The following is a 27,978-nucleotide window of genomic DNA, read 5'->3' as shown; positions in this document are numbered from 1 at the left end:
AGTAAATCCTTAAAACTCATAATTTTTTGTCTGTTTTCTCTTGATGTTGTCTTTGATTGCTATCTTATCTACATGAATAATATGTCAAAATGGCATACCTCTCAGTTATTCATCAACTTACAATTTCCACTCTACATGCAACCACATTCAGGGAAAACAAACAAACAGTGCACACAAGTCAGGTAAACTTCGAAATCTTTTATTATCCCTTGGATCTTGTACAAGGAGAGCAGTTTTACTTTTCTTCTCTCTCTTTTGTTTCGAGCTATGAGGCAGTATGCAGAAATTAAATTGAAAGAAAAACACAAAAAATTATATAGTGCATATAACTGCAATGCGAGGTCAATGATCTGCTCAAAAACTAATCTGATGTAAGCAGGACCAAGACAATGAATATAAACTACAGTGTTGGAAAATACACAAAGTCAACTTGCAGAGTTAATATCTTTCAAATATGTGTATTCCAGTCAGGTTCATATCTGAACTAAACACATTGTGGCTTGTGCTTTGGTGTGCTCTCTTTTTAATCTAGAAATATCAAATAAAGAACAAAAAAATGTTCACTTCTAAAATCAGTTACAACTATTAACTCTGCTTGATTGTAAATTCGATCCACGACTTTCAGGTTTATTCGGCACATTATTTGAAAATAACCACTCAAATGCAGTGCACTGACATCAGTAATAATTCATGGTTTTCCACTTGTGAAAATGTAATGTTTAAAAACAAAATGGACATACAGTGTGAAATGAATCTAGTACAAACTGTTAACAGTTAATACATCAGTATTTTTCAGAGTCAAAAGTCAAAAGCTTAAATCCAGTCACACATGGTAATCTACATTCTCAATTCGCCTTCCCCATACCTTGGCTTTTTAAGCTTTGAGAAAAAAGAAGAATTACCAAGTCCATAAAGTGCCAGAAAAACTCCTTACCTGCCTCTTATTTCATGTAATGAAAGAGTTCTTCTTTTACTTCAGGATATCCACTTTTCTGTAAATCGTCTGATTTCCTACAAATCGTTTTTGCTTTCTTGCGAATCATTCTTCCATCCTTGCAGATTTAATTCATTGTAGACAAGTATATTGATAAAGACGGGAAGATTGATCCTTGGAAAGGAAAAAAAGAAGTTTATTCTATATCACAAGTCCGTCCCGTACTCTAAATGATACTATGAAAGGCACGTAACATAGCTTTGGATGCATCCTATAGGTATTTCTGGCATTTCTTCAATTCCTGATTTCATCTCAAATAGTGTGTTTTTGGCCATTCGTATTAAACATGAACTTTTTGTTTTCCCATTCAGTGCGGTACATTGTTTCACTGCTTTCATACCAACACTTGATAAGGAAAGAATTTCAGGTTTCTCAACATAAACCACTTGGGGTTCTTTACAATACTATGCAAATAGCATGCGCTCTCATACAAACATTTTGAGGCACATATGTACAGGTGTACATGTCATACCTGCAGAAACCTAACTTTATACTACATTGTACAAACACTTTTATAATCTTACATTTGTAGACAAAAACTGGGTAAAGTATATCTATGTGAATGGCAGAACGGGTCTTTGCAAATGAAAAGTCGGTCTATGTTTCAGTCTGCTCTGAAAACACAGAAATTTTCTACCAAAAAACCATTGCGCTCAGTTCAAGCTACATTAATGTACATGTAATTGGCACAGACAAACAGTCCTGTTTAACCGGTCTCAATAAAGCACCTTTTAGTGTCTGCACTTCCCTTTCCAAGAAGACTTGCAAAATGATACGAGGCCCACAAATACCTTGAAGTTCCTTCATTTCACAGAATTTCAGTGCAGCAAGGAAAGAAAAACTGTTTAAAAAGATAAACCCCTGACAGAAAACAACAAATATTAATGCTGTAACTTCAGAGGACACGATGGGTATATCTCCCAAGTCATGCATGTTTACAGTACATGCAACAATTCTGAATATTCCATGGATAAGGTGGTAGAAGATACATTTTAACACATATAAAAATCACTTCTCGACTGTCAAGTACCACAGATCACAGTGGATGGAGAAAGGCAGAAACTGTAGATTTTTATTACACTTGGAAGCATGTATATTTGTTATCTCAGGAACATATACAAAATGGTGAATGGCTAACTATACTTTTTTTTTACACTTCAGTTTAATACAATACTATTTCTTGAAATCAAGCAATCCTGCGCTTCAGAGGAATAAAATGAGACAAAGAATGTATGACAGTATACCAAGCTACCAACCCATATCATCTTTACTACCAAGAAGAACAGGTTAAAAAGCTATTCTCAAAATTATGCACTTTGATTGATTATACAACAACACCACGGGTAGTATGTGCATTTACCCCCAAATATTTGTTGATCATATTTCTGTGCATATATTTATGTGCAGTCAAACCTTGCAAAAGCGTTCAGCTCACGCTAAGTTTAACATGCATACGAACGACTGTATATCTGTATATATGTCTCCAATTATTTCCTGTCCACAGTATTTCGAAATGTTTTCTGCCTCTTGTAACATGTCTTGATCATTTCGTAATATACTATGTATGTTTCATCATTTCAGTATCATCACTGTATCGGACGTAGGGTCCCATGTCACGCACACATTGTGCTGGGTTAGTCCTACATGTACCATGTTCATGGAAGCTAAAGTCAAGATACTGAAATGATTATGTACCTTCTCGATATTTTTTTTCTCTTTTCTTCTCTTTGCTTCAAAGAGTTGAATGTAAAAATGTTAATCAGAGCATCATGAAGCCTTGCCTAATACCAAGCATTGATTCCAATAATGTTAAATAATTGCTACATCATGCCACTAGTGCTGCAACAAAATCATGCTACATAAACATTAATCACATGGGCTGGCCTTTATACAAAACTCACTTAATAGCAGCTACACAAAGTGGCATGATCACACTGTATACTTATTCTGGAGCTGCCCTATTCACACTGTATACTTATTCTGGAGCTGCCCTATTCACACCCACAGCTTATCAACATCACAAAAATTACCATCACACTCTCAGAATCAGGCGAATTTCAAATGCCTTCCAAAAATGTGGGTGAACATTTTGCAGAATAGACGTCTGGTGTTGAAAACACCTCAGAATATAACTGTGACCAACACTAATATTCTCTTGCTTCATACACACACCTCATTATATCACAGGTAACTTGAGCCCTAGCAGTGACATCATCATATTTTCAAAGGCCAAGCAAAGGCTTTTATGATGCTCTGATTAGCAAATGTTTTAACAAGTCCGCCAAAGTCAAAGTATGTCCACACACCTATCACACACAAATGTTCATATGAGTTTATAGATTAACAACATCAAATCAAATCCATAGTATCTTACTATTCAGTCACCGCATTCTCACGATGCACAAATAACTTCACCCTGTGTTCTCGTGCCTTGGGTAGTGGCACACCAGTACAGAATTGTGCACAGGGCCTTATTGGAACACTCAGCCTTACAAATCAAAATGAGGAGAAAAAACAATTTCTGTAAAGTTCAGAACAGTATTTCCACGCAGTCTCTCTTGCAGAAACCAGTATGGGATAAAAGTCCATCATTAGCTGAGGAAAGAAACAAATTAGACATTTAGACAATTCAAAAAATAATTAAATAAAGTACAGAAGAAATGCCCTAATGCTCCTCACCTGGTGAAGGCATTGTTAAAACATCTATAATTTGATCTAACGCCAGGGGACGTTTAGAATACAGCCATTGTTCCAGAGCCCCATCAGTTATCAATGCAAGTTACTGAATATGGTTCCACAAACTACATCATTGTATGAACACTAAAGCTCCCCTAAAATGCCACATTTTTCAGGAGACTTTTTCCTCAACAGTTGTCCCTCTCTTGAATTTACATGAAGTCTGAAAGAGATTTGTCACGTTTAACAAGACGAGGCCAAAAAATGAACAAATAGAATTTCATACAATCATGTCTAGGTGTCTCCACTTCCATCCAACATGTAAATATGATCTGCCGGATATCAAATATTTGTGAAGGAAGTTACTGCAAAGAACATTCATGATGAATATATTTCATTGAATCTTTTACTCGATGTCAATTTAAAAGAAAGAAAAAAACAACAACAAATATTCATAATATGGAATGGTAGCAGGTGGAGACATTGTGATGTCATCAAAAAGAAAATTGCACTTTTAAAAAACAAGAACATATACCCAATAAATGAAACCATCGTGGTCATGGAACATGTATTCAACAATTATGACTCCTTCATCGCAAATGACTGTTAATTTCATTAATTTCATACATATTTCTCAATAATTTCAGTGGCTCACACACAAACACACACACATTATATATATGAATGACTAGGAACGTAACACTTTCACGCATGGTCTAAGTAGTATTTGGCTGTGAGCAATAATCTGCCCAGCACAATCGAGTTCCAAAAACAGTGACATGGAAAAGTTTCATGAAATACCACACACACACATAGCACCAGTGTTGATTTTATTGACCTTTCAGCGTGCATTTCTGCTCTCTTCACTCATATTCAATGCGAGCAAATCAATTGTTTGACAATTATTTCAATTTGCTCAAATTCGTTACATCAAAAATATCGACAATAGATAGTGGCAGTACAAAAGAATATCACTGGAATAAACACTGGTTAAATAAACAAAAACAAAAAAAAAAACTTTGCATAGATCCAAAGGCCATAATATTTGTAATAATGAGTTAAATATCAAAAGACATTTCTTCCTTTCTTTACACTGGTAGTTTGGTATATCATTTCACCATATGGCTGCGCTCAATATTTCAATTATGGACATTTTACATTTGGTACTCAAATGCACGCACACTCACATACACACACACACACACACACACACACACACACACACACACACACACACACACACACACATTCAGGTAAACATACAGACATGATTACACACACTCACATTCTAAGATACCATTAAACACACATTCACACACTCACAGTCACATATGCATGCTATCACATGCACACAATATAGAGTATTTCATTGCATCACATCATACCCATACAAAGTCCAGTCCGTTGTCATAGTATCGTCCGAGTTTTGTCACAACAGTCCGGTCGGTCCATTTATTTTTCTTTGTCGTGTTCAATGTTCATGTACTGTTTTCATATTTCATGTGCAAAAATATAAATTTGGTAGAAAAACATCTTTATGTACATGTTGATGTTAATGTTAAATATGCAACTGAATAAAAGATAAAATCAACAAAAGATCAAGTCAACACAAGTGTAGAACCAAAATGAATCACATACAAAAGAAATTTGGGCCACACTTCATGAGCATGTGGATTTTTCGCCATTCAACGGGATTGGTAAATCCAACTATTGGTTTACTAGAAAGAAAAAAAACCTTGCTCAAAATGGGTGACAATCAATTATTGCTTCACTTAGCAAAACAGCTATTGCTCAAATATTACACAGACAGAAGTATTACCAAAAGTTGAACATAACTGACAAAAAGTTACTTCAACTACATATCAGAGTTCTGGTTCCACACAAGTGAGATAATAAAAATCAAGAATTTTGCCCGCATTATTTGTGACCGGAGTTTACAATAATGAGTTAGATTTGGCTTAAAACTACACATCTGAAGATTTCTTTATAATGAATAAATCACACAATAACATACATTGCCAATTATCGTTAAATTTCATGTTCGCTGGGCAAAATTCTCAATCGCACAGTGAAAACATTTGTACTGATGTATATGTTGAGAGGTAGAAATCTTTAACATGTTGTCAAACATGATTGTTTGCGTTTTTTATTATTAATGTTTTCTTTAAGAAATACATGTAAATATCTCATGTTTGTCTATATATGTTTGTATTCTCGCAACAATACGAAAAAAATGTCAGTACATCATTAAACTTGTACATATATATCTTTGTAACATTTTGTACATATTCATAATGTATTTCTCTGTATGTATTGCACTTGTAAAATATTCTTTTTGTTAAATATATGTATAAACATGTCTTTGTTTATTTCACTGAGTGAAAGCAAGAACACTTTAGCCTCCCCATGAAATCCACCTTCGCAGCATTTCCAAGAAGTTTGGGAAAAAAAAAAATGAAACTGAATTTGCACATTGACAGTCAACACACATCGAGATGACTGTAACATAAAGTTTTGGCATACTTGGTATGTACCATGGATATTTCTGATCTTCCAACTACTTATCACAAGACAATATAATATTCTATCGGGGCAGTATCCATGAAGAAATACCTGCGAGAAGAGTATTGCAAGAGATTATCAATAGTTTGACCCCGATGTATCCACACATTGCCCCTCTGACCAAGACAGATAGTTGCAAATGCGAGTTACAGAGGATATATCATATCGTTCTCTAACAGACGATAAAAGCAAACAATATATTGGGGTGGTCCTGGGGAGGCTACACTGTTCAAATGGACATATAATCTGTGTTAAAAGAAAAATAACACACACAATACTGAATAAAATATTGCTCTTTTAAAAAAAAAAAAATCCATGTTCATGTTAGATGTGTCTTTAATGCCATGTTCATGGTATGTTTGTGTAGATGTCTTATTTATATGTAAAGGTGACATAATCCATGCTTGCAATTTTGTCCCCCTATATTATGCACAACATATTAGGCATGGTGGTAATCAAGCATTGTCAGAAGGAATCCCCACTTCGCCGTCTTTTTTCAAGGAGATTTTGAGAAGACAATTCTGATTCTATATCTACATTGTAACTACATCCGTCTTGTTTCCTTCTATCTATACGTCTCTACTACCAAAGATTATTAATGTTGCGATGCTCTAAACAAAAGATGAACTCTTCCCCATTACTGCTACCAATAAGAATATTTTAACAGCCAGGCACTCTAAAGCCAGGACTAAACCAACAGTGATTCGCCAGGACATCCCAAACTTACACATGAAGAAAGAAGTTGATAATATCATCACTGACTTTAAAGACAAGAGTCTTCAATACACACATTGAAATTCAAGGCTTTGGACCAATGACGAGTGAAGCAGCAAATTTATAATTACCACTTGCAGCTGCGTCATTTACGATGTCAAGAAAAACAACCACCACAAAAAAAAACCCAGGCAAAAGTCCTTGTGCCAGTTATTTTTCAAAAACACAGGAAGATCCTCACCTTTATAAATTGCAGAAGTTCCTCCCTGGGAATCCCTCATTAAATCATGAACAAGAATTTCTCGCCCAATTTCTAGAAAGCAAGTTTCATGCTTAGCACAAAATAAAAGTAAACAGAAATACAATATGCAATGCCTACATGATGTGGATGAGACGCTATAACACCAGTTGAACACAATGAATGCATGTATGAAAGGAATATAATTTATCATTCACAGACAAACAGACATAAAACAACAGGTTTATGTTTGTTTCACATGTTTCTAGTGAATTCAAGCAGGCTGGTATTAGAAAAGAAAAAGCTAGGTCCTTATATACACACAATCTTGTCGAAACTGTCATAGAGATCAGAAGAGAGGCTTATGTATATGTTCAAAATGACAGCTATTTTCTTCAGCAGGTTATGCATACCAGTCGCACTGCCCACATCTAACTGAAAGTTTGAAATATGAAAACCTCTTTCGATGGGAGATGAACTTCAGCATTTTTCTTTTTTTTTTAATAATGAAATCATGACTCGACCAATTACCCTGATGAGAGAACATATTGAATGTGATTTCTGCTAGTCACCTTCCAGTTCTGCACCAGAAGAGACTGAAAGTGGTAGTGAGTACTTATAAATAGCAACTCTTAGCAACATCACTACTTTATAGCTTCAATGCCTACTCCTCTCTTTCATAATGCTTGCATGAATTTACTAACTTTCCTTCAGAGTATCATAAATGTGTTACATAAAAAGAAAAGAGAAGGTATGTTTCTCTTTTTTTTATTAAGTCAATTTCAGAAACAGCTTGCATCACTTCAAAAAACAAGAAACAAAAAATTTCCCTTTAACTTCTTTATACCGAAAGGATGTCAGTGAACCAGGATTGCCACGAACCTGCCCAAGCCAAATGGAGAATTACCTTTGCTTTCAGTGTTGGCACAGGTGGCAAAAATACTATATTCTTGTCAGATCACCTATCATATATGACCTATAACTCTCCTTTCTTTCCTCGTCTCCCAAGCTTTCATGCTCTTTAACCCTTCACATGCCCTGACTCTTTATCATATACTCATTGTCAAGTCAGACAGCCAAATTTTGTTATATCACACACCCCAGTCCCTCAGAAAGGTCTCGGTGAGAGAATAGGGATTAAGGGATTAGGCAATCCCCAATTATCCACAGGTATTTTCAAAACATCTGCGACAAATTGGCAAAGGAAGTCTTCCAGCAGATATGCCAATTGGTGCATGAAGTGCAGTAAGGGTTAAGCAGTTTCCTCTTGGTTTGAAAACTCAAGAAGTTTTGGGTCTGGTATTCCCTCCACAACCTGTATGACTAGTGCTAAGCATCCGAAGGCTAGTTATGGTATGAGGAAATGTGGCGCGCATGTTTTATTTACATCCTCCTCCCATTTCTCTCTCTCTTTCTCCCTCGCACTCTCTTTCTTTTTCTCTGGAAATTGCGCAAATATGATGACATCGCTCGCCCAGTATGGCCAGAAGAGACTGGGGAAGATTCCAGCGGACATTTTGCAATATGTCACCATACCGCTACCTCTTTGTCTTCCTCTCGCCTTAATTCAGATGGCTGAAACACACATGCACTGGTCTTCCCGTCCCCACTGCATTACTGCTGTTGATTTCCTCTAACCCAAAGCAAGAACTCCTCCCAACGAAAGCAGATGATTTCTGCCAGATTTTTTCCCTTTAGCTGCTACTTAATGCCACCCAAAGTAGAATGCAAGCAAAAAACAAAACAAAACAAAACAAATGCTTTTCTACATCTCTCTTTTCCCATATTTCCAGAATATTGTCTTGCTGCTTTTCAGTGTAAGCTGAAGAAATACTTTTCTATATCTCTTCTTTTCCAACATTTCCAGGACATTGCTGCGTCTGGAAAGAGGAAAAATGATATCAACATAGCTAGTAAGAAATATGGCCAACTTAAAAAAAAAGAAAAGAAAAAAAGTGGCAGCAAAATTGAGTATGATCGCATCATTAGAGTCTACATGTGATTTTTAAGTACTATAACTTGAGTTAATTGTCTGCATGGTAGGTAGTTTAGCGACCCATGTCACAAACTGACTGGGTCTGCATATCTTGTGACATAAGCCGTGTCGCTAACCACAGAAACCAAGGCCAGTTACCTTTCATAATACAGGCTGAAAGGCGATAAATTTTTGATAAGGATTATCATAATACCTCCCTTGTCAATAGGTAAGAATCACATATACAACTATGCCAAAACTAGCCTGAATGACTATAACGGGAAGTGATTAACAGTGAAAAGATGAAAGTTCCCGCTCTCTTACAGACAATTCCTGCCGCAGAGAAAAATCGGCAACAAGGGGGTACTCATCTAGAACTCGAATCCTTGGACATTGTCCTGGGGATTGAAGTTGAACTGCTGGGCGGCCGGATCAACTTCCGGTGCCAGTTTCTCATCCTCCTCGTCTGCGCTGAAGAAGTGCTCGATGATCTCGAAGGCTCGCTGGTATATCTCCTGGTTCTCGTGACTCTGGAGGAACTCGATTTTGTCAAGTCCTATGACAAAAGCATATCAAACAAGGCACAAAAATTAATCTCTCCAAGGGTAAAGTGTAACTTTTAGTCATTTAATCATGGAATTGCTAGGGAAGTTTATTTTTTCCTGAGCTGCAGCTGAGAAGGAAAACTACAAATTCAGCAAAAGTTGAAGCGAAATGTGAAAAATTACAAGAGATAAGGGAGCTACGATTGTTGGATGTTGAAAAAGCAAGGCATCTGATAATAATAGCCATGATATTCCTTCTTCTTCTTTTTTTTCTTTTTTTTTGGGGGGGGGGAATCTTTATTCATGATACATTAAGATCTCAAATAGACAAAAAGGATTATACATACTGATACATGCATACATATAAACATGTACACATATATACACACACCAAGAGACAAACAAACACAGAGTTATGTGCCATTAACAGCGACATGACCTGATCACAGATGCCATGAATACATGTATGCTTCCAGATGATGCCATTCAGATCAAAGGTCTTATTCCTTGCTGCATAAGAACCTCAATATGCAAATACAGATGTTCACACTTTCCCTCTTTAAAGCCAAAACATAGTTCTGTTATGTCTGCAGAACTGTCGATAATTGCTAAAAAATGTACATGTATGCATAAAAAATGAGTGAAATAATACTGCATAAGACACAAATTAAGTTGTGTAAGGACAAAAATGCAAAATATTAACCAAAAAAGTTAGCTGAAAGTCCACCATCTCCAAGCTTACCTGATCGCAATTGCTACACAATTTTTCATCATCGACTATAAATCAAATGCATTATGTATGTAAAAACTTTGCATGCATGTTACTTTCCTGAATCTTGCATGCAAAAATGTTTGGTTTTACAGTACAGTGACACAGAACAGTGCAAGCCTTGTGTCAGAGAGTTTCTGTTGCAACAAACCTCCACATTCCTCGACCATGAGGGCGTATCTGTTGGCCGTGCCCGTAGCCTTGGCCTCTTGCTGACCGAGCTTCAGGACATTGTCAAGCCCATTGAGGGCCACCTGCACGATCTTGGCGTCCATGACGGTCAGCAGGTCACACAGTGGCTTGATGCAGCCCTGCTCCACAATGAACCTGTCAGACAGAAAAAAGAAAATCCAGGTCTTGGTGGGATATCTTTCCAGGGTTTCCATCACTGTACAAGCTCAAAAGCATAAATCCACAGTACATAACTTCCTCTTCTGCTGCCAATTACAGTCATAGCAAACAACAGGCATTTAAATTTTGTTGGTGCTGTTGCCACATCACATTTTTCCCCTTCCCAATTTCTTGATTGTATAGCTGTGCCATAAAATTTGTCTTGCAATGACAGTGATCGAGGATCAAATACATACCAACCTACTGCCACTAATATCACTTTCTAAGGACATCCCCTGGAGTTATGGGTGTTTGGAAAGCAAAGGCCTATTCGTTTCTCACTCTTGATATGGTTGATAAACTTTAAAATTTGCTCTTCATTACATCACATGCCAAAACACTAAATTATGTTAATCACGAAATAAAGAGAAGGCTATTGTTCTCACTTCAATCTAATTTCATTTGTCTTCCTTTGTTGTTCACTTTTTATATGCATTGAACTGAGGGTAAAGGGGCGGGGCATGGGGTGAGGTGGGGGATGACTCCTTTCCCTATGCCAGCTACCAGCGGTGGGAGGCAAGTTTCTTACTTGATCTGTTCTGGTCGTCCACCCGAGGTGGCATTGGTGATGGCCCAGGCCGCCTCCTTCCTCGTCTTAAACTCTGCCTTTCCCAGGATGTCAATCAGGGTCGGTATGATGTTGGCATCAATCACCGCCTGGCAGGATCAATTGGTGGGAAGAAAAGTAACATTACGATCGTAAACTCCTACGCCAATGGTAGTTCAACATGCCCAACTATCTTTATGGCATTTGGTTATCCCCACCCCCCCCCCCATAGAAAAAGTCTTTATTGGAAGATTTTTCAAACAAAATCACTGAGGCAAACAGTGTCCATCATAAAGACATTTGTAACACATCAGGGATTACTGAGATTGCACAATCCCTTTTCATTGACAATAAGAATCGCCTGTGCCAACTGGCGAGGAAAGCACATTATGGGATGTGCCACTTAGCAAACAAAACACAGAAGGATTTAATTAGGTGAAGGATGAATATGGGATCTTTTTTTTTTTTTCATTCATGGCTAAAATAGTTTCATCTCAAGGCTGTACTATTTTTATAACTGTCACTCTACTAAGAGCAAACTCTTCACTTTGGTGCATTGCAGTGCTAGCTTGCATGCATCTTCGCCTTGCTGTTGCAATATGGCTCATTAAACATTTCACAAAAACATTTCACATTCTCTTTCTTCTTTGTGATTTTTTCTGTCTGCCTAGTTTCACAAGAGCATTTTTAAATTGTTTGTCTTTGGTTTGGTTTTGGTTGTGGTTTTTGAAGAGAAGGGAAAACTGTTGTTGTTTTTGTTGTTTTGTTTTTTTTGGGGGGGGACTCAAAAAGGGTTTTACATGTATATGTTGAGAAAAAAACCAAATCAGTTGAAAACTTGCAGGTTAACAACTTAAAGAAACAATCTGGAAAACACGACTACGATGCTTCGTCCACTCACACATACATGTACACATTCCAAGTTTCATTTGGATACCTCAACCAGTTCTGAAGACAAATTGTCCACAAAATTAATTACAGATGGATGGACAGACAGATTGGAAAAATAATGCCCCTAGCAACACTTTGTGGAGGGGGCATTAAATAAGGAAAAAAAAGAGTACTGCAAAACATGATATATTCGCGTCATGAAAATTTTGTGAATTGGAGCCGAAGACCTTCCTTGCAACATGAAATTTTTGTAAATTGCCACTTGCATTCAATGTATATAGTGTGAGCACGACCTTCTGCATGAACTTAATTTCACAAATATTGGCTCTCGCAAAATTCGCAAAACTAAAATGCACATGAACATTCCTTGTTTTACAGTGTGTCACACTGGTCATAAGACGCCATAACTGGGCTTTACACAGCCCTAAATCACACCTGGATCTGAGCCCTGTTACCAGCGGTGATGTTGGAAATGGTCCAGCAGGCTTCCTTGCGGATGGATTCTTTGGAGCTGCTGAGAAGGCTCAGGAGGCAGGGCAGGGCAGAGCAGTTGAGGATCACCTAGACAGCAACAACAACAACAAAAATGCAATCAGAACTCTCCCAAAGTAATAAATATCTCAAATATGGATGCCTTCATCATACTGGATATATAAACTCCCCCACATACCTCAGCATGACTTGCCGAAGTGATGAACGAGAAAAGCACTCGTAGAGCGCAGGGTTCATTACTGATTTACAAGTGTCCAAGCTCTTACACATTTTCAGACGATTAGGAAGTTTATTGGTTTTTACACGATCACAATTCCTGATAATATAAGGAACACAAACTAAGTAAAGGAAAGAAAGGCTTACCTGTGTTTGGACATCATCACCAGTGACTATATTACCCACGGCCCTGAGGGCAGCAGACACAACACTATTGGAGGAGTGCCTGTGAAAATGAACAAAATTTCAGAAAGAGAGTTTAATACAGGTTTGGGAAAAACAAGAAGTTGTCATTCTCATTTAAATCATCAAAAGCACACAGAGTATGCAAGGTTCAAAGTCATTGCACTTTTGATATTCTTTCATCTGAGGTCTTAACTTTTTGACTTCTGGTATAATTTCTGCTGAACATTGTATATAATATATATATGAGAGATAAAGATCTCTCTGATTATGACATAAACAGAAATATTTGCAATGCTACACAGTTGTAGGAAAATTTAATTTTACTGTTAAAGTATATGCCATACATCTTTGCAGGGTTTTCACTTTTTAGAATTTCCTGAGTCAGCTGATTTCACGAATCAAAAACATGCAAAAATATTGACTCTTGATGCCGACATGAATGCCATGCAACACTCATACATTTCTCCATCTATGATTCTACTCCACGACTGCGAATACAAACACCCGCAAAATTGTCAGGAAGTCCCGATTCGCAAAAAGTTAGCCTCGCTAAATATATGGCATATATGGTATTTTGAGGAGGGAGATGAAAAGACAGAAGGATGCACAGAAGACAAAGGAAGGAAAGAAAAGAAAAAGAAAATGAGAGAGGAAGAGAAGAATGAAGGAAGAGGAAACAGGGGAAGTAATAGGGGAAGAAGGAGGACAAAACAAAGAAGAGGAAAACAAATATACGGGATTGGTTTCAAAGCAAAGCTCGGGATACTTCTCGCTGCAGACTTACATGAGGAGTTCGACAAGTCTCCTACAGACTCCACTGTCGATCACAGCCTGGATCTTTTCATTGGGACCGTCGGAAAGGTAAGAAAGGGCCCAGCAAGCATCGGCAAGGACGTCTTGGTCACTGCTGAAGAGAAGACGGGAAAGGACTGGCAGACACGGGGCAACCTGCAATGAAATGATAAATTTAAAGGCACATAGACCCGGTGGTTAAGTCGAATGCGTATGCGGGCGCATGGCACAAGTTTCCTACAGAGACCTATGCTATCGACTCCTTTTTATCGCTTATGCTTTGACCCATTTCCATGAGTCCGAAGAAGTCCGATCCACTGCAGTCAGTGGTCCGATCACAGTTCGGCTCATGATTTGGCTGACAATGACAGCTTCAGCAAACTTCTTCTGTGACGTCATACTAAGAAGCATGCACCCTGGCATCACTACAAACTGCATGATGCGCAGAAGACAACGAAGGCAACGTTACCTAGCAACACCTACGTGCTTTACTCTTGATGACAGCTCAACTTCAGCAATCTTCATATCAATGCTAACGTGATCGGCACTATCATCCAACAGCGCCACTGCAACTGCCGGGTCTGTGCGTCTTTAAAACTATAAAATGATGATGGTAATAAGCATGTACATGTGTAGGTCTGGTTCCTTCCTTCCATACTTTCGATCATTAACAGTAAAACCCTCACACACATGAAATACTACACATTTAAATGTACATTGTGGAAACATCTATATACAAGTGTAGATCTACATAATTACATACAGTCATACCTGTCTAAAGCCAACACCCCAAGGGAAACAAAAAAAAAGCAGCCGTTGTAGACAGGTGGCTGCTATAGACAGGGTCGTTAACATGGCTTTTCTTGGGGGGAGGGGGGGAGGAAATTGTGTACAGTGGCCGCATAAGGCAAATGGTCACCATAAACAGGTTTGACTGTACATAGATTTTAAGTCATTTTACCTTTTGAATGTGCTGCACAGCAAACTAGAAAACGCACTTCGAGAGAGCAGACTTCCACCAAGCAGCTCATTTCCACCCATATACAAGTATGCTAAAAATCATGACCCCTTTTCACACAGTTTTATAAAGAATCCTTTCTACAGTCTCTACCTTAGCTTTCTCCTGTGCCTTGAGCATGTGCTCAGAGCCTGTATGTTCACCTCAAATACGTGCAGCTTAAGTTCTGTTTGTTGGCCCTATTTGCTAATGGTAAAGACTCCTTCAACTTTTTTTTTAAAGGACAAGTCCACCTTCATATACATAAGGATTGAGAGAATACAGCAATATTAGTAGAACACATCAGTGAAAGTTTGAGGAAAATTGGACAGTTCTTTCAAAAGTTACGAATATTTTAAGTATCTGCGCAGTCACTGCTGGAAGAGAAGACTACTACAGTGTATGATGTCACATGCGTACAACTATATAAGGAAAATAAAAAGAGAATTTCACAAAACTTTACTTTTTGAATAAAGTGCACATTTCTTCGACTTGCTACTGACGTATTTTGAGGGTAATATTATTCCCCCTGCCTTCTGAAAGAGAGAAGTCGAGTGTTCTTTTGTTATGAGAGAAAAATGGAAATATTGTGAATTTTCTTTATTCTTTCTTTATATCGTTGTACTCATGTGACATCACAAGCTATAGTAGTCTTTTCATCCAGCCGTGACTGAGCAGAAACTTCAAAAATTCATAACTTTTTAACGGATTGTCCGATTTTGCTCAAACTCTCACTGATGTGTTCTACTAATATTGCTGCATTCACTCGACCCACATGTCTATGAAGGTGGACTTGTCCTTTAAATTCCTGGATCCAGACAGGGATTTGGATCACTACAAAAATCTAATCATCTGTTCCATGAGTCATCACACTTTTCCTGTAAAGTTCATCAAAATTCATTCGCAACATTTTGAGTCACTTCACAAAGAGACAGACAAACAAACCAATGCTGGCAAAAACATAACATCCTTGGTGGAGTTAACCACTGTAGACGTCTGTAAATATACTGAGAAGGGCATTGAGGAAAAGAATTCCGACACTTAGCCATACCTGCTTGAAATCTGGGGGCGGGTTCTTTCCTCTGCAGAGATTTGACAACGCCCACACAGCATTCCTTGTCATTGAAAGCCTACTGGATTCTGAAAGTACACTGAATGAGGAAATGGGGGGAAAAATGAATCCATTTTGATGAAGGCTATCAAGCACACACTGAATTCTGATAAAATGCAAAGTAATTTCATCTCAAGGTAGAGAGGAGTTTATCTAAACGAATGGAGTTCCTGGGAGGAAAAAAAAAGAGGAAAAACAAGAATAATAACCTTGCTGATAGCCTCGGTGCAGTGACATAATATTGACAAAAATAAAGAAGCAATAAAGTAAAGGAAGACCAAAACATTTTTGAATATAGTAAAGCGCACTTGTGAATACCACAGACAGTCCTGACAGAAAAGAAAACTTTCAATGATACAAGGATCTTGGACAAATCAGGGCAGTTTATCAGATGAACGTACAGTGAAGCACTGAGTAATAAGCATCGATATACAAAGATACTTCAGATTGATCCGTGTGGTCAAGTGAGTATTTGTAAATCATTTTGTACAAATATCCCAACTGAGTGACTATTCTGTGCTTTATGGAATTCTTTGGCAGAAATTCACGCTGTTTGAAATGAAATGGTTTTGCTGGGACTTCTTTAGCAGTAATCCAAGCTGTTTAAATTGAAATGGTTTCATTGGTATTGCTAACATGAAAGAGCAACTCTACCCAAAGAATTGAGACTAGCCTTCATTTATGTGACTGAATCATTAACCTGTAATGCAGAATATCATAAAGTGAACAAAACATTTCCATTTACATTCTTGCCCAACTTGAGGCAGTATAATTATGTCAAGGTGAAAGAATGGGTCAAAAATAAAGTCCTATGCAGAGTCTCAACCGTACTGATAAAAATCGCATCACACTCACGCTAGTAGATGGATAAGGATACCACAGTTGAGAACACGATCTCTGCACTCTGCACTATCTCCAGCAATGTTGCCTAGTGCCCACACAGCCTGGGAAGGAGAGACAAAAATCACAAGAGTATTCAGACTGAGGATAGAGCATGTCTGTAAATGTGTAAAGCCACATGTTTTCAAACTAATCAAGTATTGTTGGTCAACCAACAAGCAAAATCAAAGCATGTATTGCATCTCTGAAACACGATCCTCCAGTGGCATCTGGCCAGTTGTGATCTGGAGGCCTCTGTCATCTTAGTTTTATTTTATTTTGGAAAAAATGTTTGCAGGTGTGAACAGTTTCACCTCTGAAACACAACTGAGGAAGTGGAAGGGAGCTTGACCTCACATGTAAGACAGGACAGCATAGGAAGACATGGGGGTCCAGTAGTACCATTCATTGCTAAAACTAGCTCAAAGCTGTGGAAACGTATTGAGAGTACACCACAGTACTATGTGTACAATGCTAACCATGTAAATTTCATTGACCATTTGACCTTTGAACTTCACCCATATTTGAACTTGATCAGCACCTTTGGGTTATGTGCATGTGGTGTGAGTTTGGTGGTCATAGCTCAAAGGTGTGGAAAGTTAGAGAGAGTACACCAAATTGTTGACGACGCCAACACCATCACCACTGACAGAAAAGTGACACCTATGTCTCGCTTCCACTTCGCGGGCGAGACAAAAATTTATGATGCATATTTCCATTACGCATTTATATCCATTAGGCATTAATTGACTTGGTTACTGTATATGCTGTTATTTTGCGAGGGCTTAATCTTTACAAATTTTGCAAATCACAGCTGAATCGCAAATTTAACCACAAGTGAAAATGTTGCCATGCGCTGTGGTACTAGTGCATTTTACGATAGCACCAGTGTCGATTCACGAAAACAAGATCTCGTGAAAATGTCTGTGATCTCCTCATTCGCAAAAATATGTACCCGAAAATAACAGCTCCTACAGTGTGTAGACTGAAAGGCATCAATAGAGGTCACCATACATTTGGATTGCAGGGACCCTTTGAATATGAAGAGGAGCCAGGTGTCACTAGAGACCTCTGCCTCCCCCCACCCATCGCCACAAGAGGCTGCCGACTCACCTGTTCCTGTACGTCCTCATAAGGGGACTGTAGCAGTTGTATAAAAATTGGGACAGCGCCAGCATCGATCACCGTCCCCGTCTGGGCCGTGGTGCCCGAGGCGATGTTTGTCAGCACCCAGGCTGCCTCAAACTGGAATGGAATTGGATAGCACGACAGGATATTGGTGAGAAACCAGCCTGACAAGGCATGCATATATCAATATGTACCCATGGGCACCACAAGGGTGTGCACAGTTTGGGTCTGAGTAAAGCATCTTTACAACCAGACAGAAAATTCTCAAAGTTCTTCACTATTTGCTATGAAGAGAAAAAGAAGTCAGCTTCATGATGGCACTAGGCACCTATGAAAAAGATATCTTCCAAGTACATTGAAGCTTCATGACATGTATTACAACATGTGTATTCATTAAGATTTCACTAGAATAAACTAATATAAACTTTGGTCATACATCTCCATTTTCTAGGATTAAGAACAGTTATGTTCTGCACAGATAAAAGAATCAAGGAAAAGCTGGTCCATTTTCAGATCATGCCATTTTTCAAAAGAGCAGAACAGTTCAATACAAAAACATTAGGGCTTTTCGCAGGTTTTCAAAATGTAATTCAGAGCTTGCTGGTCTGCATGGCCAGAATCTGTGTCATCAAGGAACGAGGAACAAAGTTTTTATCAGTATCTGATTGCTTAATTTCAGTTTCCGCATGCACGTGAACTTGTGACAAGAATTCCGAAGGAAGAAGAAAAAAAGGACTAACCTGTAGTGTACTGTTGGCTTTGGCTTGGAGGAATTCGACGAATCTCGGAACAACTCCCATCTGGATGACCTCATCGATAGGTGGGTTTGGCTCTGTCGGCAAAACAAGCAGCAAAAACATAAATTGATATACAGTATGTCCCCCAAAAAATTACAATCAAATTTTTGCATTGAAAACTTCCATATGATTAGACTGTCTAAATGATACTTCAGGGTCTTAAAATATGGCATCAGGGGCCCGTTGCATAAAAGTTACTATTATGGTAACCTTGCCATCCAATGGTAACTTCCATGGAATTCTTGATTTTGATTGGCTGTTGAGTGTTGTTGCCATGGTAGTTACCACTGGATGGCAAAGTTACCATAATTGTAACTTTTATGCAACGGGCCCCTGAGCTTTATTTTGCAGAAAACCAAATTCAATGTGTTGAAGTTGTCACAGAGAAATGTGGATCTTTGTAAAGCACGTCATGGGTCTCATTCTTCCAAATTTAGCACTCATGGATGCTCTTGGTAGTGCATAATGTTTGAACACAGTGGACAGAACTTGGAGGGAAGGGATTCCTGACATGCTCTACAAAACTCCTCATTTAAATGTGTCTTTGACCACTGAAGCGAATCGGATGGGGTTTTCAGTAAGAAGTGGGTAATAAGTTGAAATTTTATTTGGATTGACTCACTATTTCTAAAGTTACCATTGCAGAGGGTCCTGTTGTAATTTTTTTTTTTTTTTTTTGGGGGGGGGGGGGGGACATACGGTATACTGTATACATTATCAGTTTGCAGGGCTTCATTTTCACAAATTTTGTGAGTCAAGTGCTATTCAGGAATTTACAAACATGCGTACATCTCAACTCTGATCCTAACATGAATATGACTTACACACATACAGTTCCCTGTTTATAACTGTACTCTACGATCGTGAATTTAACCAATCGGGAAATTTTCGGGGAAGCCCCCATTTGTGAAAACTTAGCCTCACTAAACAATATATCAAAGTGCAGTTTTACACCATGTTCTCTGTGTTGGCTGTGATTGACAGAGTGAAAGTCATACAAAGAAAATGGTACAGGTCTCTTTTCATTTGACCTACATCAAGAAATCCAATATGCTTTCACAAGACTGTGACATTACACCAGCTAGTACACTGTACATGTGTACATGTATATTGGTTGAATGGATGGTGTTCTGACCTCAAAAATCTCTCATCGACCTGCACATGAAACTTCATTTAATTTCCCCCTCCTTTGTATAATACGAAATAAAAGAGAAACATCGTGTCCCTTTTGCACCAAAAGTTTTGTTGTGTCTCAATACCATTGTAACGATGACATGTTTGATGTGGAGAGGTTTGTAGTTGCCATGGATCTACCAAAATAAGATTTTTTTTTTTCCATTTTATTTCTATTTATTTTATTTTATTATTATTATCATTTTTTTTTTTTTTTTTTTTTGGGGGGGGGGGTATATATTGCAGGGCTTGACACTAAGGTTTTTTTTGTTTTGTTTTGTTTTTGCTTTTTGTTTGTTTGTTTTTTTTGGGGGGGGGGGGTTGTCTGATGGCCTGTTTGGGCCACTAAAAGAAAAAAAAAAATTTGGTGGCCAAAAATGATATGTAGTGGCCAGAAATAAGAGTAAAAGAAACAATCCACTTCAATCTTTGAATCAGGCCACCAAAAGACAAATTTGGAGGCCTGACACCAATTTTTAGTGGTGCTGGGCCACTAGGCCAATTAAATGTCAAGCACTGCATATTGTAATACTTCACATAGAGAGTTGATGATATCAATGCCTTAGCTAAATTGCGCAAGTGGCTGACTACCAATATCATAGTTTGGGAAGAAAGACAGCAATGGACGAGTCACAGGTCGTACCTTTCGATAGAAGTTTCCTGAATCGCTGCGTCGCATTGAGCTGCATTTCTGGGTCATCCGACAGCACATTCTCCACCATATCCTGGGTGACAAAACCCTGCAGGTCAAGGGGAAAGAGGTATGACTGTGAAGGATCAAAATCGGCACATCTTTGCAAAATTTCTGTTTTCTCAGAAGAAAGGAAATCATCAATGTGTTGACAGTAAACTTGACGAGGCTTTGCTTGTGTGACACTAGTGTTTAAAGGTATCGTATAGTTTTGGTTGAGACCTAATTTCAGGTTTCTAACATTTTTTGGTGAGATAATGAGAAACCTCTTATGAAATATGAAAGAGCATGTAATTCTATGAGGAATTCAATGTTTATTTGATGAAAATTGGTTTTGAAATGGCTGAGATATCCAAAAAGAGCAATTCTAATAAAGTGTGGGACCCACACTTTACTACTATCGCTTTGTTTTACTTTGTTTTTGGATGTTTCAGTCATTCCAAACCCGATTTTCATCAAATAAACTTTGAATTCCTCTTAAAATGGTATGCTCTGTACTATATCATAAGTGTTTTCTTGGTATCTCGCAAAAGTTTAAAAGCCGAATTTTCATCTCCACCAATACTGTACCATCCCTTTAAGGGTATTTTCTGTAATAAACACTCTTATCTGGGGTCACAGATGTTCCATGTCATTGTACCATGACTTGCAGTAGGATATGAAAACAACTTGGGGCATTCACCAACTTTTGATTTTTTCATCCACCTCTTCTGTCAGTTTCCTTTTATAGGAAAAACGACTCTGAAGACAAGGTGACATAAATAAAAATGAATACAAAATGGAGGAAAAAATTGTAGCAAAATTTATCAAGCAGGAGCAAATACCAGGGTAAAATGAAGGATGTAATGATTTGACTATATTTACAGTAAAACAGTGTCAATTTTTCATAACTATACCTTGCTCGGTTCTGTAAGAAAAGAAACATTTCACCATTACACTGGTCTGAAGGGGAATATGTGTATCGTATGTGTAAACATTCTTTCACATCCAGTGTGAACCAATTTTATCACCAGTCCAGGGTTGGGACTGCGCTCAGTTTCCTGGGTCACAAAATGCCCTCTGATAGCTCTAGGGCTTTTTCCACTGAAGAATAAGCATGTAAACCATGGACACACTCTCTATACCTCATGCATTGTGTGTGCAGTCAATCTGCTTTTTAACAACCTGTGTACGACAATATTGCTTTATGTACACTACTTGTATGTAGTGCACGTTCAATGCACACAACTCTACCGGCACGAAGTTGTACTCATTATTACCCAACTGTGTGTGCAACACAGGGAATGTCAAAGTTCAGGTAGGATTACAGTTACAAAAGCTGCAAGTCATTTCTTTCCTTGTTCTTTTCAAACCCTACAGTAAAATAGGGAGGGGGGGGGGGGGAGAGCCCTTTTGAAAAGAGTCTACATGCACATTACACAGTATGTGTCAATAACAGGGGATTTTAGACTTGCATTGCGTAACAAAGTAAAATACTTCTGTCATGGACTATGAATGTACTTTGTCCCACTTTTTTTTTCCCACGTACATAACTAAACAAAGCACTTTTGGAATAGCAAAGAGGTTGTTAATAAAAGTATACAAACAACACTCATTCTGATAAACAAATTGGTATGAAAAAAGATCCCAACAAAAATTCAATCAAAATAACATTTGGCATCAACTGTGATTGTAGATGGAAGCACTTCGTCAAAATATTTCCTGCTACTAAAAGGAGGTACATTGTACTAAGGGTATAAACAAGTTGCTGTCAAGCCATCTCATCACAGAACAAACACTTTCCCTTTTCCTAAAAATATCCTTCACACCATTTCCCCTTCAACAATAGTACAATGAATCTCTCTTTTCAGCTCATTTCTTTGTGAGCTAAGAATATTTCCAATCACAGGTTTTTCCTCAGCACAGAGCAAAAAATGCCAAAAAGCAAACTGCTTTGCTCTGAATACCTTGGCATTCCTAAAGACGAATCCAAAGTTATACTCCTGTGATTTTCATGGAGTGTTTATCAATTGGCTGTTTTCTTTTCCAATATCTGAGCAATATTTGTTTAAGTGATAGTACCTTAAACACTTTAAAAAGATTTCATAGTTTGAGTATGAAGTGTACTCTTTAGACTTTATGAATTATGTTGAATGTAGAAAACTGAAATTGAATGTAAATATTGTGACCAAGACGCCCACCTAATGCTTAAACCTTGGCTTTCATTTTAACCCGTTGAGGACAGACAGATTTTGCTACAACATGCATTTCCCATAGACACCTGCCCGAGTATACTCGGGACTTGTCCTCAACAGGTTAAAGCAGCATTGAAATACTCACTGTAGAAAAATGCCCTGTAAAGCTTGATTGTCTGTAATTCCTGCAACTGTATTCAGCAGACTGGGTGACTTTTCATTTGAGAAAGGAGTCATAATTTCAGCTGCAACTGATGTATCTTAAAGGTATGCTGTCACATCCTTTTGCAGCTATGGCTGTACTTTTTTTTGGGGGGGGGGGGCATAACAAAATAAAGATACAATAAAAGCAAGATATTTTCGCATCATGAAATTCTTGCGATTTTGAGCCGATGACCTTTTTTGTAACATGAACTTTCACCTCCACTTTAATCTCACAAATCTCGGCTCTTGCAAAATTCACAAAATTAAAATGCATGCAATCATTTCTGGTTTGACAGTATTGTAAAGTGATGCATCCAGGTGTAGACAGGTAGAGAAAAGTGGCACCTCTGGCACTCTTTCAGAGCTTCATATAGCAAATGGACTGAGTTTTTAGTACATCAGAAAACAAATTAGCCCTTGAAGGAACATTGTTCAATCAATTCCACAGAATATTTCTAGTGGACACTAGCAGGTAACCAGAGGTGACCACAGTGCTCATTGATGCTGACTTGGCTCGAATGCATTTTCGATGACACGAAAGAAAATCTACACCATGCAGAGTTTACATGTATCTTCAGTTCATATGTTTGCTCCCATACTCTACACAATTATTAACAATGTAAAAGGGAAGCAAAAGGGAAGTGAAGGGGGAAAGTAAACAGGTGAGAAAAAAAAAAAAAGCTTCACTCAGCCTCGACACATTTTCAACTTGAAAAGGATGGATGAAATTTCCTAGAGTGGATGAATCACAATCTTGAAAATTACTAATTTCGACATGTGCATTTAATTTCAGAGGTCTGTAACATCAAAGGAATATAAGCAGTCATCTGAATGAAATTTAAATTCAGTGTGTCAGAAACAGAACATCTATCATGAGTGATGGTGAATAATTTTGTGGTCATCCTGTTAACTTTGCACCTCTCCCGTGATCCACTGAGGGTGTACATCTCCCCATCTCTCTCCCCCCTGACCTACCCCTCTCTCTTTCTACGTATTTCCACCTCAGCGGTTCCTGCCCAAGGGGGAAGTAGTAGGAGTGAAATGCAATGTGCATCCTGTGTGATTCAGCCCCGACACGGGGAAACATTGATCACATTCAAAGCAATCGCTTCCTCGGACTGCATGTGGCGAGGGAAGTGACGTCTGTTCACATGATATCTATAATGTACACACAGCCTGGAGCCGTGCAAGCAGTCACGTTGGCTGGCAATCCAACGGCTGTTACAGCTCAATAATATTCTCTCCCAAGACTTTTTGCTGTTTTTGAGTCACAGTCATGATTGATGACTGACTTGTTTTTTTCAATTCAGTGTGATAACACCTACTGCTCCTGTTTTCCCTTTACATTGCAACCAAATTTCATGTCTAAAAGCCATTTCGTAGTTTGACTTTGCACATGAGCCAGAAAAAAAAGGGTGATTTGCCAATGCCATGACAGGAAAGTTGGTTTGATGTAATGATAATTCACATAATCCTTAATAATACTTGACAGGACATACATGTGACAGCAATAAAGTGTTCATTAAAGCCTAGCATTTGGAAATAAAAGTATAAATAGTTTGTTACTGCATGCAATGAATATGAAATAATTCTTGATTGAGTGGCTTCTCTGGTAACCTGGTCTATGCAGATTCATTCATTGTTTGAACACAAATTCTATTTAGTTTCCTACGTCCGGCAACCTTACAGTTGTATGCATTATGTGTCTCTCTGAAATGATGGAAGTGCCTATCAAACCAACTGAGAAAACAGAAAGGTTATTTTCCAAAAAGTGCACATTAACTATATTTTACAAAATGGTCTCCAGTGATTCAGATTATTACATTGACATGATTCTTTGTTTGCTGGATTTGTTTTGGTTTCATTTTCCAAGTCACACTCACTCAGTGACTACTGTAAAACACGATATTTTTGCGGCATGAAATTTTCACGAATTGGAGCCGACGCCTTTTTATATATTTTATATATATCTTAATTATACTACATCCAAACACCAAGCTCACATAAGATTTCAGACCCCTTTCCTACAATTGTAATATTACAATACATTGCATTTAAGCCTTATGTTTCACGAGCATGGCGTTTCACAAATCCAGACTAGTATGTACTGTAGAACCAGAAATGTTCATGTGCATTTCAATTTTGCTCATTTCGCAAGCCAAGATTTGTGAAATATGAAAATGCACACAAAAGTTCTTGTCCACATTACATGTACTGAATGCCAGTGGCAATTAGCACAAATTTCACGCCACAAAAAAAGGCAGTCAGCTCCAATTCGGGAAAATTTCATGCTGCAAAAACATCTTACTTTACAGTATTTAAGTCAATATCATAAGTGATTATTTCTGAAATTGAGAAGCACAGCAATGGAATGGTGTCTAAGTATCATCCCTTTCTAAGAAGCAATGTCAGGACCACTCCTCCCCCTCCCCTTTCACAATATTTTCTATCTGTGTCATCAGAAGCAATATTTCAGCGAGTTTGTAATTCTGTGAATTATCAATTTGCTCATGAAGTACACTGCCATTTGTATAAACCACCTTGACATTTCAATGTTCATTGCTATTGCATGATACGACATTATCACCTGGTTACACACTCTTGACTATTTGAGAGATGTGAGCATTGCTGTGGAGAAGCGTTACAAAAACAGAATATATTTATAAACATTTCAAAACATTAAATGAGAATAAGAATAATCAGCTCACCTGTGAGGAAGTTATGAAGCTCTCCTGAACCGTGATATCGGGAGGTTCCAGAACAACGTCAACATTCCTCCTCTTGAAGAGCTGCAAACAAAAGAAACAAAAACAACAAACACTGTATCAATATCTCCACATTCTTCAATGTACAATCTCACTGAAGAGACTGTGCTGTATTATTGGAAGGCAATGTCCATTGAATTACACAGCACGAGTCCATATATAGAGCTGGGTAACCTCTGCAGACCAAAAAAGCAAACTTGGTGCACACACACAAAAAAAATACACATTCCAAAAGCATAAAACATATCATTTTGGGTCCAAAATTGGGAAATGGTTTGCACACAACATACAATGTACCAAATAAATATGTTGGAATATTCATATTTTCCAGCAAATCAATGTTTATCTAATTCATCTGGTACAAAGAAAATAATGCCTCCGACGACACTTGGTGGTGGAGGAATAAACACACTACAAATTATGGTATTTAAACATACTGCATCTGACAGCTCTGTAGATGTGCGTGTACATAATCTTGTATGTGTAACACAAACTCCAACATAATGATCCCACTTTCATTCATTCAATGAGCAACAGCGATTTTAATAAATCAAATGGTTCAAGATTACATGCTTACACAGCGTTCAGGAACACAATATTCATATCATAATATGCCCATTCTTCATAATTCCTTTCTGACCTGTGCCCTGGGCAGTACAACATGACTACAATGTACAATCACTGCACAACATAATAATGCCTCCGGCACCACTTCGTGGCGGAGGCATAAAAACAGCTTCCAAAAGTGTACGAGGGCAGTAATACTGCAATGTTTTACACAATGAGCCCATGTGCATCATTGCAACCAAGCTGAAAAATTGACCAAACTATTCACTATATTAAGATTTTATGCATACGCTGTAAATCTTTGTAACGCCTAAAATAATGCCGGTATACAGCAATGCTAAATTCAAAATGCATCAACTATGGCTCTAGCTCTTTACTATTATGGGCTGTCACATTGCCATGGCCCTATTACTTTTGGAATGCAACCTTAAAGGAGACCTCCGGATGATTTTCAGATTTTTTACATTTGAGCAACTATAAATCAGCTATACTGAGGACAAAGTTTCAGAATTTATGATAATTGGGATGATGAATAAGAATATTTTCTAAATTTAGAACAAATTGCAATGAACAAGGATTATGACATGGCAGAGTCACCATAAGAATGCATGAGTTGGGGCTCAAGGAACCAGAACAAAAGAAGAAGGCATGCAAAGATTATGCACAGGTGAACTCGCAAGCAAGCAGTATTGTAATGGAATTACACTGCTACATTTCTGAAATATGTGAACCTCCTATGTCATCATACTTGTTCAGAGTAATTTGTTGTAAGGTTTTTCAAAGTATTGTTTCTCTGCTCAAGAACCACAATAAATTCCACAAATTATACATGGCGTTGTCGATTTATGTACTACATGATGTGAAATTATGAAAATCGTCTGGAATATCCCTTTAAAGCAATGGAGGACGGACAGATTTTGCTACAACAGGTATTTCCCATAGACGCCTGCCTGAGTATACTGGCGACTCGTCCTCAACGGGTTAAAGATACACTGTATTTGCCTGCAGCTTTTCTTCTGAAATTTTCTCTCATGGCTGAACTAAAAGCAAATCCTTGTGAATTTTTTTCTCTCGCTTCATTTCATGATACATCTTTCGGAATTTCACGTCTTCCTCACTTCTCTCTCTTAGCTCCAAGCTTTTCCAACCTTCTCCTTTTTCCTTGAATTGTGTGTAGCTTTATCACTGATCTCTATGTGGGTACACACAGCCAAAGAATCTCAACTGGAGTTGAATGTTGCCCATGAGCATAAATTTTGATGCATATATTCACTGATGGGCAAGCAGGTTGTGTAAGTCGTGGTTTTGAACGTACAAAGTACCCCGCTGGCCTGCGAACGAGGATCAATTCAAACCAGTGACCCTTCTTTCCTCACGCTACTGAGTCTATAAACACATACTGTACATAACAATTTGTGGCGAATGAATTGTTCTGAAATGCACTAGGCACCTTCTCCAACATGGTGAGGCAAGATCAATATTTGGAAATGAAAGAAAGAAAGAAA

General features: G+C 38.0%; 1 protein-coding gene across 1 annotated transcript; it reads right to left on the bottom strand.

The window, feature by feature from the left end:
• Positions 1-193: 193 nt before the first annotated feature.
• LOC139724293 (importin subunit alpha-7-like) lies at positions 194-27,935 on the bottom strand. Its single transcript, XM_071635440.1, has 13 exons — positions 27,924-27,935; positions 25,850-25,930; positions 20,716-20,812; positions 18,843-18,934; positions 18,088-18,219; positions 16,951-17,039; positions 16,036-16,135; positions 13,980-14,143; positions 13,157-13,235; positions 12,737-12,862; positions 11,393-11,520; positions 10,625-10,800; positions 194-9,715 (listed from the first exon to the last, which is right to left on the bottom strand). Exons 1-13 carry the CDS (start codon positions 27,933-27,935, stop codon positions 9,531-9,533), a joined length of 1,461 nt encoding a protein of 486 aa, XP_071491541.1. The 3' UTR covers positions 194-9,530.
• Positions 27,936-27,978: the final 43 nt, after the last annotated feature.

Source organism: Diadema antillarum, unplaced genomic scaffold (assembly GCF_040938485.1).
Source record: "Diadema antillarum isolate AM-2024a unplaced genomic scaffold, OU_Dant_1.0 scf00000015, whole genome shotgun sequence".
NCBI classification, from domain to species: Eukaryota; Metazoa; Echinodermata; class Echinoidea; order Diadematoida; family Diadematidae; genus Diadema; species Diadema antillarum.
This window is presented reverse-complemented; position numbering and strand designations above follow the sequence as displayed.